This window comes from Topomyia yanbarensis, chromosome 3 (genome assembly GCF_030247195.1).
Source record: "Topomyia yanbarensis strain Yona2022 chromosome 3, ASM3024719v1, whole genome shotgun sequence".
NCBI classification, from domain to species: domain Eukaryota; kingdom Metazoa; phylum Arthropoda; class Insecta; order Diptera; family Culicidae; genus Topomyia; species Topomyia yanbarensis.
Genome location: NC_080672.1, coordinates 91591760 through 91610243, shown reverse-complemented (window position 1 = coordinate 91610243; position 18484 = coordinate 91591760). Strand labels below are relative to the sequence as shown.

The 18484-nt window shown below is 45.3% G+C and overlaps 3 protein-coding genes across 14 annotated transcripts in view; all 3 read right to left on the bottom strand.

Annotated features, from left to right (window-relative positions):
* The window catches only part of LOC131691432 (beta-arrestin-1), a 253193-nt gene that overhangs the window by 188015 nt on the left and 46694 nt on the right, over positions 1-18484 (bottom strand). The window lies entirely within an intron of this gene.
* Positions 11062-12897, bottom strand: LOC131691434 (uncharacterized). 3 transcript variants are annotated; one of them, XM_058977826.1, is made up of 3 exons: positions 11434-12897; positions 11309-11379; positions 11062-11251 (listed from the first exon to the last, which is right to left on the bottom strand). In XM_058977826.1, exon 1 carries the CDS (start codon positions 12796-12798, stop codon positions 11710-11712), a length of 1089 nt encoding a protein of 362 aa, XP_058833809.1. In that variant the 5' UTR covers positions 12799-12897; the 3' UTR covers positions 11062-11251; positions 11309-11379; positions 11434-11709. The 3 variants fall into 3 exon arrangements, with proteins under 3 accessions (XP_058833809.1, XP_058833808.1, XP_058833807.1); XM_058977825.1 differs by having other exon boundaries at positions 11309-12897; XM_058977824.1 differs by having other exon boundaries at positions 11062-11379.
* On the bottom strand, positions 13305-18071 carry LOC131687058 (uncharacterized). The gene is made up of 4 exons (XM_058971099.1): positions 17990-18071; positions 17865-17935; positions 13567-17807; positions 13305-13517 (listed from the first exon to the last, which is right to left on the bottom strand). Exons 3-4 carry the CDS (start codon positions 17581-17583, stop codon positions 13305-13307), a joined length of 4230 nt encoding a protein of 1409 aa, XP_058827082.1. The 5' UTR covers positions 17584-17807; positions 17865-17935; positions 17990-18071.

Below are 18484 nucleotides of genomic sequence, written 5' to 3'. Positions count from 1 at the left end.
ATATGATTCCAATCAATACACAGATTTCGAAGAAATGCCAAGACGAGACAACTTGCACAAGATTAATTTTATCAAATGCTGCTTTTGGATCAGTGTGGATGAAGTCCATCTGTGCTTCGGCCTCCATGCTAGCAACACAGTTCTTTGCATAATCTAAAATAGTACCACTCACAATAGCTTTGAGGAAGCTTAGAGACTGGTAGTTCCATGATAATTCGCAACATTCCGTCGATTGCCAAAAATAGGACCTATGAACGACTACTTCCCAATGCGAGGGAAGTTGGATTGCTCAAGCGAACGATTAAAAATTTAACTCAGCAAAGCAATATTCCATTCTTGTATCGATTCTTGATATCTTGAGCTCATAGGGTCGACAAACTATGAGATAACATAGTTCTCACACCCAGTCAAAAAGGTCAAGTTGCTGGCTAACGGGGGGTAAATTGCCAACTCGGATGCGCTAGTTGCCCTTCAATTTGCCAGCAAATTGCTGGCAATTAGGGGTCTATTTCAAATGCAACATTTCGGCGATTTGCCGCCGTCATTTTTTGCTGCCCTACCCGCCTTTAAATCGCCCACGGAACGCGCCATTTAATCGCCTTTAGTTGCCTAATATGAAAATTACAAATAAGACTTATTTTCGGATTCATTATCTACTCACATAAACACCACCAAACTATACGAAGAATCACTGATGAAATTGATATTGCACACCAAAACTTACCACAATCTGACGTTCATTAAGATTTTAGGTCAGAGATAATGTTCTACTTACACACGATCCCACAATTTCCCACATTCGTTGGCTGAATGATGTGCACGAAAAAATAAAATTCAAGCGAGACCATGCCATTTTTTTTATTTTTCGAGAGTTGTCCTACTGGAGCTGTAGAGCTAGGTTCTCGAAAGGGCTCCCCGTCAGAATCACATACTACAATTTGCAGACGAGACAGGCAATGTCGCCCAATAAAACACTGCATTAGGCCAATTGTAGCGGGCCGTGATTCTGAATGTGATATTCATTGTTCGGTTCAGGTATGTGCGGACGTAGGGACTCGCGATCGCATGTATCATCGCGAAGGGTTCGAGCATTTGTACGTTAACGTGTTCGATCGCGTGAGCGTTTGTATGTCGCGTGTGCTAACGTGTATGTAACCTCGCGTATATAAAATCTATTTTATAACCGTGTGCATTTCGCATATTCGCGTGTGTTCTTTGGATAATCGTGCGCGGACCGTAAATCTAATACTTTATATTTGGTGTACGGCTCAGATGTTAAATGAAAGTGAGATCTTCCATATCACGAGTTCCCGGCGATGTCGCCGTAGAGCGTGTGGTCTAGTGGATATGAGCTTTATTTTTTGATTGGTCCAACTGAATGTATGGACCTAAATTACTAGAATGAAGGCTAAAGATTTCCGGACGTGACCGATTCATGATCGCGCGCGTTTGCGGATTCGCGTTCGTAACTTCGTAAGTACTAAAACGTTCACATAATTACCGGAGTGTTATCAAGTTTGCGCGATAGCGGGCATAGGTGTGCGTAGATGATCGCGAAGGGCTTAAGCGTTCGTATGTTGACGTGTTTGTCGCGTGTGCTCGCGTGTATGTGACTTCGCGTGTATAAATTCGATTTTTATACCCTGCGGCCATTCATATATTCGCGGACCGTCATTCTGATATTTAGTTTGTTGTACGGATCACATTCTGACAGGGAGTGAGTTATCCCATATCACTAGAGTTCCCGGTCATGTCGCCATGGAACATTTTGTCTAGTGGATATGGGAGCAATTTTTTTAATTCTTCAATTTTATTTATTTTTTTTTTAAATTAACATGGACCTAGACTGTTGGTACCGAGGATAGAGACTTCCGGACGATTCCGATTCATGATGGCGCGAACGCGGGAGTTTGTAGATTAACGCGTGAGATCGCGTTGGTAAGTTTATGAGCGCTGAGACGTTAACCTTATCACCGGGGTATAATCATGCTTGCGAGTTGGTGGGCGTAGGTTGTTTAGAAAATCGCGAGGGGTTCTAACGTTTGTACGCTAACGTGATTTTCTAACATATTTGCGTGTGTTGTGTGTTCTTGAATGGTCGCGCGAACCGTGAGTCTGATATTAAATCTTCGGTGTGCGGCCAGAATTCTGGCAGAGAGTGGGATCCCTTATATCGATAAGCTTCCCGGTTATGTCGCCATGAGACGTGCCGCCGAATAGGTATGAGCGTATTTGCCCAATTGGTCCAGCTGAAGGCATGGACCCAGGCTTCTGGGATCAAGGGTAGACCTCCGGACGTGACCGATTCGTAATCGCGCGCGAGGGCATTTTTGTAGGTTCCCGCTTGAGACCGCGTTTGAGAATGTGTGAGTGTTAAGATGTTGGCTATCACCGTCTTTGCTGACCCAGCTGAAGGCGAGAGTAGAATGGCAGTATAGGATTCGAAAAGAAGAGATAAAAGACAATATATGAGAGACGCAACAGATAAAACAGGTACAAGATACAGCTAAAGTTATGATCATAACATGAAAGACATACATTAGTACTTCAAACACTACTAATACTTGAATACCCTACCACCACACATAGCACATCCTTTCTCAATTATCTATTTGTTACTAGTTGATTGTTGTTTATGAGCGATACACCACTATCGAGGCGTATTGTAATCAACATCTTGAAGCGGGCTTCTTATATAAATAAAATCTTGCGTCATAATGATTGGTGGATTATTGACATAAGAACTAATTAACCTGTAGTAGTAGCACTTGGTGCAAATAGAAACCAAAAAGAGCGAAGGGTCCTTATATTTTGATAATTCTATTTAGTCTATTGTGGCTTGATGATGTTTACAATACCGTCAATCCTCCTGCGAGAGAGATAAAGAAATAGATATTAATAGATAATAGAATAGATAAGATAATAGATAACACAGAAATAGATATTACATGCATCTAAACTACTTCTAGGTGTTTGGTGATGTGGTTCACGTGGATTGGATTTCTTCAAAAACTACGTGTTTCTGTTTATTAAGTTGATCTAGTTGAGCATTAACTAGTGGCTGAACAGTATGTTTAAGAGAAGGTTCTATCCATAATCTGTTTCTGAAAACAGCGAATCCGATTCGTTATAAACGAGTGTTACTCGCCATCTTCACGAGCCAGAGCAACAGAGCGATTTAAGATCACTATGCTCAAGATCAAATGAGTCCCCGAACAACCGAACCAGCATGTTCCCCCATTTGAAAGTAGAAACATCCATATCAGCCGCCCGCCAAAACACTCGATCGAATGATTATTAGTCATGATATTCAGAGGTCAATGAACCAGCACTCGCTCGGATCTCCCACTCTTATCGACCAAGCAAGAGTACGCGCCCATTAGGCTCATCACCCAAGCCCAGGGAAAATTCAAGCGAGACCATGCCAATTGTTAAAAAAAATAATGTTAAGCTTAAACCAAACATGAACCGCCATTTGGAAAAACGCGAAAAACAACAAGTCCATTTCAGTTCCTAGGGGCAATTAGCACAGGCGAGTTGAGTCAAACGTCAAACTGTTTAAATCGCCTGACCATGTTCGTCCGCATTTTTTTGACCGGGGTCTCCTATCTCACGCCTCCACATCATGTCGGTTGTCACGGTAAAGATAGATACGTCTACCTTTGTCAGGACACATGTTAGTGAACTCGGGTGATTCGTAGTTATTCTGCCTAAGCTCGACCCTCATTAACAGAAGACAAAGATCAAGCCCGTACGATATTAAGCCTGTTCTAATGACCCAGCCACTTCTAGTTTTCCGATCTGTTTACTTCACATCCTTGCTCTCACTTGAGTACTATGGCTCTAAGTTTCATAACTTTCCCTACCCAGTAATCTCTAGCTAATTGAATGTCGTTAAAATGTAAAAAAAGAAAATGTGACTAACATAGTCGAAATAAAAAAGGAAACAAGTTTTTGTTGTATACAAATTTCATGAAATGACAGTTCACATTTATTCAATATTAAGGATGCAGTTTAATCAGGTTTGGTCAATCTGGCACCGGTTCCGGCTGCTTCTTCTCCAAAGTTATATTGGACAATTTGAATTTCATTCGAAAAGTGCAAGATATTTGTAAACTATTAACACAGTGAATTAAGCATTAATTTTTTCGTCCTTTATTGGGGATCGTGATACCTCGATGAATATGCTCGGTCGAAGAAACATTTTGCCACCGATGGCTACACAACAAAATAATTAGCGAATTATTTAAAATACACAACGAAAAACATCGCGATGTTTCTAATAGTAAAGGAGAAAAAGGATTCCGCCAACTTACTCCTACCATCAACTAGCCCCAGGCTCTTCTACTCCGAAGTTTAGACCTTGCTTATAAGCACCATTAATCACACGAAACCAACAGAGATGCTTAGACCTCGTTGGCAAAATTAGCAGCGGTCATTCAGTTTAATTAAATTTAATCGAATTATCTCCACTAAGCCGCCTTTTACTTAATACAATAGGAAAAGTTAAGCCGATCATCATTTTATTCAACTACACATGCACGCTTTAATTCTACGGATAACGACGTTTTTTTCCGTTTCCATATGAGTAAGCACGTTTGTTCCAGATAAACACAGAACTACCGTGAATGTATCTAGATGTCAAAATTTAAATCAAGAACTCGTACCTACACGTAGTTAGCGTTCGGTAAAAAATACGAACGATGACGTCAATTGCAGTCAAATCTCTCCCGCCATTTGCCGTATCCAAACCGTACACCCGGGAGAAATTCATAAACTTCTCAGAAGCGGCACTGTAGCAGACTAACACGCAAACAAAGGTTCCAACTATTATCGGTTTTCGTGCCGGTGCTGAAGTGAAACCATTGAAAATTCCCTGCGCCAGTGGCGGCACCCTTCATTTTTCACCCAACCCTTTGCCGTGTGTATGCGTAGATCAAAAAAGTCATTCCATCAGCTTCCTCTTAGTTGGGAAGGTATGCAGACAAGCTCTGCACTATCGGGTTGTCGCTTTAGTTGTTCGCTTTTAACACCCGGTAAACATTTAGGTTAAGATTCCCTCAGTGACGTACGCCAGAACGGAATGGTACCGGCCTTCGAATGAGTAAAAAAATGCACTGTTCGGTTAAATGGTAATAAACCTTTTCGACAAAAAAGATGGCACAATTTCATCCGGATTTTTTTTCGCCTAAACCTTGAGATTGGCTCAACGTCCCCCAGGAGAGACCGTGGAGAAGAAACCACGGTGCATCCATGATGTCATAGGTTTAATTACAAGTATCCCCAGTCTGGGGGATAAAATTTTGCAGTTCTCTCTTTCCCAAGATATGCGCGCCTAGTACTTGAGCAGTTCTGTAGTGGGCCCTCCCTCCCCTTGTGAATCACAAGTGTGATTGGTGCAGTTTACGTCTACAGGTCCTTCTACAGGTCGCCTCCAAGCAACGAGCGCTCGTTGGAACGCCGACATCATCACTCATCCAATTTGGTTCAAGTGTCAGCCCATTTACAACGGTTGCGGTGTATGTGTGTGTGTCAGTGTGTTGTGCCCACATGATGTACAATGTTGTAAACATCAACCGGAGTCGTTTCGGGGAAGCTAACAGCGCGTTTTACACGCTGTTACATCTGGAATTGGTACTTGGAGACTGCAATAGTTACTGCTATAAGCACTATTGGGGGGAAATCAAGTTAGATTAAAGAGGTGAAATATTTTCGGGGTGAAAAAAATTATTTGTCATTTTGAGTTATACTTTGGTACCCAAAATTATTACACATTTTGACAACTAGACAAATTCTTCTTTAAAATTCCAACCAAAATTTATCCAACCTTATCTAATAACTAAGCTTCCTAGATTTACATGTCTTACAAAAGAAATGTATAGGATTCACTCAAAATTTGAAAACTTTTTCCGAGGCTCATATACCAATCGACTCAGCTCGACAAATTGGGACAATATCTGTATGGATGTGTGTGTGTTTTTTTATAGCATTACGAAACTTTCAAGAAAGCCCTGAGGCGGGAAAAAAATGTACAAAAACCCAAATGTCCCAGGGAACGGGTTTGGGCTGCCATCACCCGACTCGCTAAAAGCCACTGCTCTTGCCCAGAACCTGATTCCACCACGGCACTACCTTACGGCGTTACTTCGGGGAGGGGTTTTTAAGTGCATAGTACCCACTCTAATTCAACTACTTAGTAGCTAGTTCCTTCAGGGGGGAGGGTTACAGCCCCACTCCTCGACACACCACCAGTTCTCCCCGATCCACACACAGACTGGCAATTTCTGCATGGCAGTCGGAAAGCTGGTTGTGAGTCGAGACTTAATGCTCCTCACCTACGAATACAATCTGGGCGGCAATCTTCAGATTGTCTAATTCAGCCCTTGGACCCCCTTATGCCATTCAGCACCACGACTCGACTCCCTTGTGCCAGTTAGCACCGCAACTCCCTTCTCGCACCATTCAGAGCCATTTACTCGTTGAGTTCCTGGCTTGTTCGCGAGCTACTCGGTATAAAGGTCCCGACGGTGGATCTAGCCTACTCCGACGGAGAATTCCCCGGCGAGAGAAGTTCTCCCGAAACCGAACCAACCATCCAGGTATTGAGGTCAATTCGGCGATTCCGGTGAATCAGGACGTCCAGTTCGCTGGTGCCGCAACGACCCGCGACTGGTGGTGTCTAGTCGTGGTCTACTTAGTCTAGTTCCCGACAGTGAATCTAGCTTGCGCCGATGGAGAGTTTCCCGGTGAAGGAAGTTCTCCCGATTCTTCTTTGGTTTTAGTACCACAATTTATTGAACCCTTTGGCTCCTCTCGTTCCATTTCGCTGAACTTCCCCGATGAGCCTTTCAGCTTCCACCTTTACTTATTTGCGAACTACTCGGTCTAATCCCCGACGATGGATCTAGCCTACTCCGACGGAGAAGGCCCCCCGGTGAGAGAGACTCTCCCGAAGCCGAGCGGTAGATTTCTCCCGATACCGATGTCCATTTCCATGAGCCATTTAGCTCTCCGCTTCGTCCCTATCTACTCGATCTAGTCCCCGGCGGTGGATTTAGCCTACTCAACGGGCCAGCCAGTAGGCGCTGAGGTACATCCAGCAATTCCGAGTGGAGCGTAGCTTCCGGTTCAGTGGCGCCCCAGCGACTAGCTGTGCGACGCGGTCTACTCGATCTAATCCCTGGCGGTGGATCTAGCTTACTCACGAGCTACCCGGTAGGGTGTCGAGGTCGGTCCGGCGATTCCGGTGAAGCCCGGTCCGGTTCACAGGCGCCCCGACGACCCAAACTCGGTGCTACGTCATGTACTACTCAACTGGTCTCCGGCGGTGGACCTAATCTACACCGTCGAAGATTTCCCCGGCGGCGAAATTTCTCTCGAAACCCGATTTGTGACTTCTTGTTGGTCCCTTCACCACTTCCTCTGCAGCTCGGAGAGTATGCTCGTAACCACTCTGTTGACTGCGTCCCATGTATGCTCGTCGTGGCACATCTCTTCGACGATATTGTCAACTGTCACACCATGTATACCCCTATGAGCTTTTTCGAACCTAGGTCATTCGAAGACCACGTATTCCGGTGTCGTTGTCGGTGCACGTTCGTACACTCCGGGCAAAAGGGTGACGAAGCATGTCCAAACCGAAGTACTTCCGGAAGCATCTGTGCCCGGACGGGATGAGTCGGTGGGTCCACCTTCCTTTCTCCGTGCCGTCACACTCCTGCTGCCATTTAGGCAACGAGTCCGCTCGGACCAGTCTCCTTGCGTTACGTGCATTTCTCCGCTAGTAGCATTCCACGTCCTCCGCCAGGGTGATGCAGATGGGGATCATCCCGGCAATAACGCATACTGCCTCCCATGATATTGTTCTGGAGGTACTCGCGACTTGTACAGCCATCAGCCGGAAAGTCCTGTTCAGATTTTCACGGTTCCGCTTGGTTATCAGCGCAGCACCCCAGGCAGGAACCCCATATCGCAGTATCGATGACGAAACAGTAGATAGAAGACGTCTCGTGCTGCTTTTCGGGCAGCCGACGTTTAGTATGATTGTCGCTATTGCGATTGTTGCCTTCGCCGACTTTTCGCAGGCGTAGTCGACGTGGTTGTTGAAACTCAATCTGTCGTCGATTATCACTCCCAATTGCTTCAGTGCACGCTTCGATGCAATCACGTGCCCTCAATCTGCATCCGCTGAACCGCTTTGCAGTTGCTGACTAACAACACCTCCGTCTTGTGGTGGGCTATTTGCAGCTTGACCCCGTTCATCCAGCTCTCGATCGCGTCTTTTGTTTCCGACACCTCCACTTCTTCAAGTGTCTCACCCATTACCGTTAGTGACACGTCGTCCGTAAAACCCACGAGTTTCACCTTCCTTGGCAACCGCAGTGCTAGGACTCCATCGTGCTTCCCGTTCTAAAGAGTTGGACCGAGAATGGAGCCGTGAGGAACGCCCGCTGTGACTCGCATTGACTTCTGCCCTTCGCTCGTCTCGTACAGCAGCACTCTGCTCTGGAAGTAGCTCTTCAGGATTTGACATAGATAGTCGGGGACCCTCATTCTGTGCAGCGATGTCTAGAAGCTGCCCAACTAGCGCTGTTAAATGTGTTCTTCACATATATAGTGACAACAGCACAGTATCGCTCTCCTCTTCGCTTCGGTTAGGATGCCTGCTCCGCACTCTCGAGCACTATCCGAATTGCATCCACTGTCGATGCTCATTAGCGGAATCCGAACTGCATCTTGTACAGTACACGCTCGCCCCCGTTCATTTCGTCAGCCTGTTAAGATAATTTTTTCCAGGAGTGCTCCGAATGTATCCAGCAGACATAAAGGCCTACACGAGGCAGTATCGCCCGGGGGCTTCCCTGGCTTTGGCAGCAAAACCAGCTTCTGTACCTTCCACATTTCGGGGAAGTTGTCTTCATCTAGACACTTCTGAAGCACCAACCTCAACATGTCCGGGTATGCCACCAGGATTTCAGCACCACGTTTGGTATTCCATCAGGACCTAGGGCTTTCTTTGATTTCAGTCGCGTCAATGCTTCTGCAAGTTCATCGTTAGACACTTGAGGATCGTCCATGTTTGCTCCTTTTTCTTCTGCGTACAGTGTCGGTGGCCAGACAATTGGATCGTGTTCCGGGAAAAGACCCTCGTCGATTATCTTCAGCTTACCCGGGCACATTTCGACTAGCGTCGACGGGCTCCTCATTTTCACCATCACGACACGGTAAGCGTCACCCCAAGGATTGGCGTCTACTTCTCGGCACAGCTCCTTGTAGCAATCTGACGTGCTAAGCTTGATGTACCGTTTCAAAGCGTCCCTAGTTTCTTGAAACACTGCCTTGCGCTTCTCTCTATCTGGCCCCGATAGTACTCTCTGAGCCCGCCTTCTGACACTGAGACAAGCAGCGCGTAGCGTACTGAGCGTCTCGTTCCACCAATAAGCTGGACGCCGCTCCACCAATAAGCTGAATGCCGCAGTTTTCGCGGCATTGTGGCGCCACAAGCCGGCGCAATTCTTCTTGTTAGATCAGCCACATCCACGTTCTCGGTCCCGCCATCCGGCCGAAATTCTTCAACGAAGAGGTACCCACGTTCACTGCTGCTTCAGTGCACCTCTTAGCTCGTCTTCCGTTGTGATCTCATCAAGATATTTGCACACAATCGTTGTCTGCGGCTTAAGGCTTTAACTTCTGCCTCTTCAATTAGTGATTTGGCAATGATCTTCTGCAAAGTCGAGCTATCGAGCATCTCACCTTTTCGAGTACGCCTAGTTCATATCACGATTTTTCCCAAACCCCTCAGATCCGGATCCACCCTGATCTTCTTGAGGAGCGCTGGATACGTCGTCGCGTTATTGGCTTTGACAAGCTCGGCTTTTCCCTTTGTCGCCTTCTGACGAACCGGGGGTTCTTCTTTCCACTTCTGCTCAACTTTTCTCTCTTCATCCCGCTTCTGCTGTTTCTTGTGTTTCTCCTTCCGACCAACAACGGTACTCCAACTCTAGTTCTCCCGGTTGAGTGGTGTCCATCTCTTCGGCTAAGGAGCTTCTTCGCGCGTCTGTTTCTTGGGCCCACCTGGTCTTCCGGCTTCTGGCGAGGTTCTTGCTCTCTTTGGAGTCACGGAAACTGGCGTGTTCTCCACTCCAACCTGCTTCTCCTTCCCCTGCTTCGGGGGGTGTTCTAGGAAGATAGTAGCCTTAGCTGATGTTTTTGGTTCAGAGTGCTCTCAAAAATTAGCTTATGTTGAGATATGACGCTGTGGAAAAACACGAGCGTCGAAATGGTAATTTCCGAAAGAATCGAAAAGGACAAAAATATTCACTTACTTGAACAAAACCTTTTCAAAGTGCAGTGCACAGTGGTCCAGGAAGCGAAATTAGCGGGAAACAATTGTTAACGCATTCATCTTTAGGTTTAGAGATTTGGTGTCTTAGAAACATTTATTGTGCGTGACAAACTGCATCTTTTGGTTGAAACGGTTTTAGGGTAGTCCTTAAAACGTCAAAGTTGTAGACATTATTTCATATTATAGTTCAGAGAGAATGATACTTTCTTCTGCAATATTCTAAAACAATCAATTATGAGCAACTTTGTTGAAGATACTAACTTTGTATCTCAAACCGTTTTCATTTTATAGCGAGTTCCATATCATAACTTAGGGTGTCTCTCAAAAAAGCATTTTTCTCCGTACAGTTTTACAATATGATTTTTCTCACAAAAGTACCCTTCAGTGTACTTTTAGAGCATGATTAGAGGCAACTTTTGCTGAAAAAAGAAAAATTTTATCTTGTCTGGTTCAAAAGTTATACTTAATTTTCACTTGAAAATACGTCCTTTTCAAATGTCGATATCTCAAAAGGGCGCAAACGAAAATTGATAATTTTGATTGCATTTGAAATGATGTACTTTTGCCTACAATATATTGAAAAATTGGAGAACGCTTTTTTGTCTTTCTCAAATAAATCAAATTTAAGTGAAAGCATTTTTGCGTATAATTCTACAGCGCACAGAGGAGCAACTGGGGTCGAATCCTGGCCAAAACTATTTATTGCGGCTGTTCGGTTTCGGAGGGAACGAAGACAATTTTCCGAGATGCACTAATATCCGTGTATTTAGATATTTTTATATCCTGCGAAAATACAGTTTGCTCTAAATATAGTTCAATGTGTATAATATTTACTCACGTTTAGTCAATCTTCCCGCTCTATGTTTCCCAACGATCGTGGATCCTGGCCTTGATCGTGATGTCTGTCTATGCGTACATTTCATTATTATTTCTGTATTTTTTAGATTAGTTATATAATTTTACCTGTAGTTTTGTAAGTAACTTAAATAGCTTTTAGGTTAGGTTTACCTTTAGCTTTAAGTTGTATATATAGTCTAAGAAATAATGCTTTTAGTTTATAAATTGTAGTTGGTAAGTTCATCTACTACCTGATCTTTAGGCTAAACTAGTTTTAAATAATTCATAACAACGAGATTAATAATAATTTTAATCGATGCTCCGATCAGCACAGCACTGCATGTGACCACTCTATATAACTTCTTTTTTCCTTTTATCTTCCTCCTTCTTTCCGTTTCTCTGACACTTCTCGCGTCGATCGATCGGCAATATCGATGTCGACCACCAGAGTAGTGCGACAGTAGGTGCGCTCGTCCGAGGGACGTCACACTCCCCCCCGGTATGGGAACCGTACACTTCGGTTCCTCTTACTCCAACTCGCGCCTAACGTCTAGCACCGCCAGCTTGACAGTCGGCCTTTCGTAGATTCCGTGCACGGTTTGCACAGTAGCTCTGCGAGTTTGTCCTCCACTGGTTACTACACCGATGACCCGTCCTTTAGGCCAACAGTTTCTAGGATGCTCATGATCCACGATGACGACAATGTCACCAACCTGAAGAGGTTTCGCCTTCTCATGCCATTTGGTGCGCCGCGTAATATCCGGAAGGTAGTCCTTGATCCAACGCTTCCAAAAAAGGTTGGCAAGCCATTGAGAAGTCGGATGTCCCCTACGTATTGTAGAAACGTCAGTATTAAGCAAGGTCAACGGTTTCGACCCATCAGAAGAACCCAACAGAAAGTGGTTGGGTGTTAGTGCAGCCTCCGCTTCGTCTTCGATAGGAACATGAGTAAGAGGGCGCGTGTTAAGTACCCCTTCAATCTCCGTCAGTGCGTTTCTTAACTCCTCGTCAGTGGGTTTCCGCATTCTCAAAACTTCAGCAAGGTTCCGTTTGACCGACTGGATGAGACGCTCCCAACTTCCGCCCATGTGGGGTGATGCCGGTGGATTGAACTGCCATGCAGTAGTTGGTGTGACAAATTCACGCATCAACTGATTGTAGTCGATCGTCTGGTAGATGTCCTGCAGCGCCCGTTTGGCTCCTATGAAGTTAGTCCCTCTGTCACTATAGAAGCTGATAGGTGTACCTCTTCGTGCCGTGAAATTCCTCAGAGCCATAATGCAGGAACTTGTCGTCAAGGAGTGGGCTATCTCTATATGCACTGCCCTTATTGTCAGACAGGTCAGCAGAACCCCCCATCTCTTTTCGACCCTGCGACCTACAGCCACCTCAATCGGTCCAAAATAATCGACCCCTACATGCGCGAATGGTCTCGTGTATGCTGATAGTCTGGCTGCGGGTAGGTCTGCCATTTCCGGCGGTTGAGGAAGAACGTCGCGATTCTTACACCGCTGGCAGTTCTTGCGAATCGATATAAGTGCTTGTCTCAGGCGAAAAATACTGAATTTTTGCCGTACCTCGTTAACTACAACCTCGTAATTACGGTGTAGATACATTTCGTGGTAATGCACAAGGATTAACGAAGTGATCCAGTGTTTCGGTGGCAGTATAACCGGATTCTTCGCATCGTTGTGGAGGTATGCACACACCCCAGTTCTCCCTCGCATCCGCATGATACCACTGTCGTCTATAAATGGGCTTAGCTTGTAGAGAGAGCTTGCTTTCGAAATCCGCTTCACCGCATCTTTAGTCTCCAGCACTGCAATTTCGTCTTGGTAAACATCTCGTTGCGCTTGCCGAAAGTGGTATTCTTCCGCTCTGCGAAGTTCGTCCCGTGATAAGGGTCCACTGCAAAATAAATCCCTTTTGCGGTGACGTTGAACGTTCGCGCAGAAACGAAACACGTATGCTGTCACAGCAAGCAAACGTCGCCAATTGGAAAATCTGTTTACATCGATTACCGCCTCAGGAGCTAGGAAGTGCAATAGCACACTAGGTCTCATTTCTTCATCCGTGATAAGGGATTTTTGTGGAAGTATGGGCCACTCCACTTCTGCCTGCCTCAGGAATGCGGAACCTTTAAACCACCTGCTTTCCGAAGATAAATCAGGATGCTCGCGCCACCTGGTCCCGTCATCAGCCACATTGTATCGTGTTGGAACCCATCTCCATTCGACGATATCCGTAGACTCCAAAATTTCGCTGACTCTCGATCCGACGAAGGCACTATACCGTTTGTGATCGGCTCGCAACCAACAAAGAACATTTCGCGAGTCTGTCCAGAACGTTCTTTTGGAGATCTTCATTTTAAGGCTTCTTGTAACGTTAGCTGCCAGTCTGCATCCAAGAACCGCAGCCTGCAGTTCCAAACGTGGAATGGATGTGTATTTTAACGGCGCCACCCGTGTCTTGGCTGCAACCAAAGAGCACTCAATCTGATCATTATTCGCAAATCGCAAAAACACTACCGCTACCATGGAACTTTCGCTGGCATCAACAAAAATGTGCAATTGAATCGCATCAGCTTCTGTCGCCTTTGTAAACTGCCGGTAACATCTCGGGATACGCAGCTTCTCCAACTCTGGCAGCAGACGCAGCCAGTCACGCCATCTCTCGTACAGATTGGTGGGGATAGCTACATCCCATTCCACATTAGCACGCCACACCTCTTGAAGCAAGATTTTTAGCAGGATCAAGAAATGATCAATGAGACCTAGAGGATCGTAAATGGTCATCAATGTCCGAAGTATCTCCCGTTTAGTAGGGCAGCGGCTTCCATCAAGCAAGGCTGACTCAAATCTCGCCCAGGAGATCTTATATTTGAATACATCGTCCTGCGTATCCCACCACATTCCGAGGATTTTCTGGTTCGACAGTTCAGCACATATGTTCAGATCCTTTTCCCTTGATTGCTGTTCGTGCATTCTGGCTAATACCAGCGGTGAGTTGGAAACCCAATTGCGAATTTCGAATCCACCCTGCTTGTGGATAAAGTGGACTGATTCAGCCAGCGCAACTGCTTCCTGCTCTGTTTCGACGCTTACGACCATATCATCCACATAGTGTCCTTCCTTAATGACCGTCACTGCTTCTGGGTATTCGCCTTCGAACCTATCGGCATTTTTGTTCTTCACAAATTGCGCTGTGGCCGGGGAGAAGCTCGCCCCGAAGGTCATAACCTGCATGACGTAAGTGCTTGGTTCTCCATGTTCTTCACTATCGCGCCAAAGAAAGCGCTGACACTGCTGGTCCTCGGCGATGATCCCCACCTGGTGGAACATCTCGCATATATCGGCACAGAGACCAATTCGATGCTCGCGAAACTGATACAGGATACCCACCAACGACGCTAACTGATCCGGACCAGTGAGGAGTGTCGAATTTAGGGAGGTTCCATATACTGATGCAGCAGCATCCCACACGATCCTGATCTTGCCAGGTTTGTTTGGGTTGTATACCGGAAAAATGGGCAGATACCATACCCGTTCGTACTTTCGTGAGAGTTCTTCTGTGGAAAGTTTACGGACGTAGTTTTTGGATTGGTAGTCCTTGATTTTTTCGTCCAATATTTTCGACAACTCTTTATCCTTCTCCAGGCGTTTCTCCAAGCATCTCCAACGGCGAATAGCATTTGTTTTGTTATCTGGCAATCGAACTTTATCAGAACGCCACAGCAACCCCGTTACATAACGTTCTCCATTGAAGTGTGTGCGGGATTCTAGTAAAGACATGGCTAGTTTGTCCTCCTTCGACAGTCGTTCAAATTGCGTCGGTATGACCACCGAATTTTCAAGGGAAAAGTAATCTTTAACCATCTGGTTTAGATGTATAACACTTTGTTGGTTACAGCTACAGACGTGGTAAGTATGACTGATATTGATGCAGTTCTTTGATGTCCAACCACCGTATACGGTCCAACCAAGGTTCGTTTTTACAGCAATAGGTTCACCCATTCTGCCTTCACGACTTTTTCGAACGAGCATAATATTGGCGTGTTTCAAACCGATTAGTATTCGCGGCCGAACATTGGAATAAGATTCCACAGGTACTCCACGCAGATATCCGTGTTTCTCCGTTAGTTGAGTCATATCCAACGACTGGAAAGGTAGCTGCAATTCCTCGACTGTTCTTACATCTTGTAGTAACGTTCGCTTTCCTTCCTGTCCGCTTATTTCAACGTTGACACTGTGTGAACCAGATTCGTAACGATGAGTACCTGCAGTCCACTTAAGACAGAGTGGATGGGCCTTCCCAGAGAGCTTCAGATCTTCGGCAAGTTGCTGATCGATGAGCGTTAACTCTGATCCGTCATCTAAGAATGCGTGGCATTTCATCTGCACCCCGTTTCCAAATAGTGTTACCGGCAGGTAACGGAAGGAACCGGGGCCTGTACTGGACTGGTGCGTATTAACATTGCGTTCTTCATTCTGATTAGAAACACTAGTCGATGCAGATGTTTCAAGCAAATCTTTGTGGAGCAGAATGTGATGCTTAAAGGTACAGCCGTTCTTTCCACACTCCCCAGAATTGCAACCACCTCTATGCTGCCTAAGACACTTGCGGCAGAAGTTAAATCCACGAACTGTTGCCCATCTTGCTTCGTATGACAGCTCCAGGAAACGTTTGCATTTCCCCAGATATTTGCAATCCCCTCTGCATGCTGGACAGGGTTTATTTCCTTCGGTTCCCGGCTGACTGCTTTGAGTAGAAAGAATGGATTGGTTCATATCTCTGCCATCCTCGGTAGGAACTTCGGCGAGAGTGTTGACGTATCGCTCTTTCCGGATTTCTCGGGACTCCTGAGTCCTGCTAGATCGACACTGAGGCTCGAATACCACGTTCACGTCTTCTGCTAGGGTGTATATCCAACGACTGAATGTGGATAGTGTCACCTTCGTTTTAGTCCTTTTGTAGCGCGCCCAATCCAGTTTAATTTGCGATGGTAGCTTCTTGACAAGTTCCCTCAACAGAGTCGTATCACACATATGCTCCTTTCCGCCACAAGTTTGTATTATGGCACAAAGGTTTTGCACCTCCAAGGCGTAGTCAACCAGCTTTTCCATCGCATCCGATTTGATGGGTGATATCGCAATAATCTTCTCCTTCAAATACTCGATAATCGTTTCCGGTCTACCGAATCGCAACTTCAGCGCACTGATCGCTTTTCCTACAGTTTCTGGTCGCATTAAGAAACTACGAACTGCATTAAACGCATCTCCTTTCAAGCAGTTTCTCAAACGAATCATGTTCTCGGCTGCTGTGTACCCACACATAGCCGTGGTATCTTCGTACGTTGATAGGAACATTGGCCATTCCTCTGGATTGCCGTTGAACTTGGGCAGCTCACGAGGAACAACTTTACGTGCAGCTACCTCACTTTTAGAAAGTCGCTTGTTGCTGCATAACGCTTGTCGCCGCTTTGACACTGATCGTGCACTAATCCCATATTTTTCTTCATCGGATTGCACTTCTTCGCCATCTGCATCATTGGCTTGTAGACAAGATGAAACTTCCGTATCGCAATCCGAATCACTGTCACTTTCAGACGTTTCTCTGTCGCTGGTGCCATCGGTTTCCACTTCCTTCTTCGTAGAGTGCTTTAGCCAATCTTGCACTTTGTTTTTATTGCTTTTTTCATGTTGATGGTCCCCTGCGGATTCGTCGCTACTATCGAAATCAGCCATCTTCTTCAAAACATCAAACTTCTTCTTCGAAAACTCTCTCATAAGCCGCATCTCTTCTTGCATCAACATTTCCTCGGCTTTAATCTTCCGCAGTTCCACATCCAAACGTGCTTTGATGGATTTTCGCGACGCTGCCGATGTCACTGAGTCCGCTCTACTCAACGTCCGACTTTTCGTCGGCTTCTCCAAATCTTTGCTTATGGTTTCTACGACTGGAACATTTTCGCCTTTCGCATCCGCACCACCAACATTACTTTTCCGCTCCGCCTTAGAGGTTACCTTCTTCGCCGTCTTTGCAGTTGTTGCCCGAACTGTTGTTTTCCGTGACGTTTTCGTCAATTTCTGCTTCGAGGTGTTCTTTCGTCGAGACTTGGTGCCTTTCTTTGCTTTCACGGTAGCGCATTTCAAGCATATCCAGCTGCACTCCTCGACGTTCTCAGAAACACCCGCACATGAGAAATGATTCCACACATCACACGTATCGCACTGCACCATATGATCGTCATCCGGCTTATTACACAATGTACAGCTATTAACCGACGGTTTGGTCTTATGCTCTGTGTCCGAAAGGTGTACAGACGTGGGGGTGGACGTTACGACAACCGCACCAGAGGTGCCTTTGGCTTTGCTAGCAGCATCCATACCGGGATCCGACATCGCTCGTTGGTAAACGATATAAAAAGTTGTTCGGTTTCGGAGGGAACGAAGACAATTTTCCGAGATGCACTAATATCCGTGTATTTAGATATTTTTATATCCTGCGAAAATACAGTTTGCTCTAAATATAGTTCAATGTGTATAATATTTACTCACGTTTAGTCAATCTTCCCGCTCTATGTTTCCCAACGATCGTGGATCCTGGCCTTGATCGTGATGTCTGTCTATGCGTACATTTCATTATTATTTCTGTATTTTTTAGATTAGTTATATAATTTTACCTGTAGTTTTGTAAGTAACTTAAATAGCTTTTAGGTTAGGTTTACCTTTAGCTTTAAGTTGTATATATAGTCTAAGAAATAATGCTTTTAGTTTATAAATTGTAGTTGGTAAGTTCATCTACTACCTGATCTTTAGGCTAAACTAGTTTTAAATAATTCATAACAACGAGATTAATAATAATTTTAATCGATGCTCCGATCAGCACAGCACTGCATGTGACCACTCTAGGGTGATGAGCCTATTTGCGCCATGTTTCTATTATCACCCTACCCATTTGAAGCTGTTGGTTAGAGCAGTGTCTGCCATCTTTGTTCAACGCATTGAGTCAAATGGTAGCGCAACAATAGGGGCACTCGATTCGAGTTTTCATTGTGCTCAAACACGAAAATTTTGCTGTTTTCAACGCACTTGTGTTATTATATTGGTTCTTAACAACGAAGCAGAGCGGTCCATGTCAATTTTTACGCATTCCATTGATTGTAAGGCAAGAAATTACCGAATTAGTGAGGCACCTTGCTTAGTATGGTGAAAATAGGCTCATCACCCTATATAACTTCTTTTTTCCTTTTATCTTCCTCCTTCTTTCCGTTTCTCTGACACTTCTCGCGTCGATCGATCG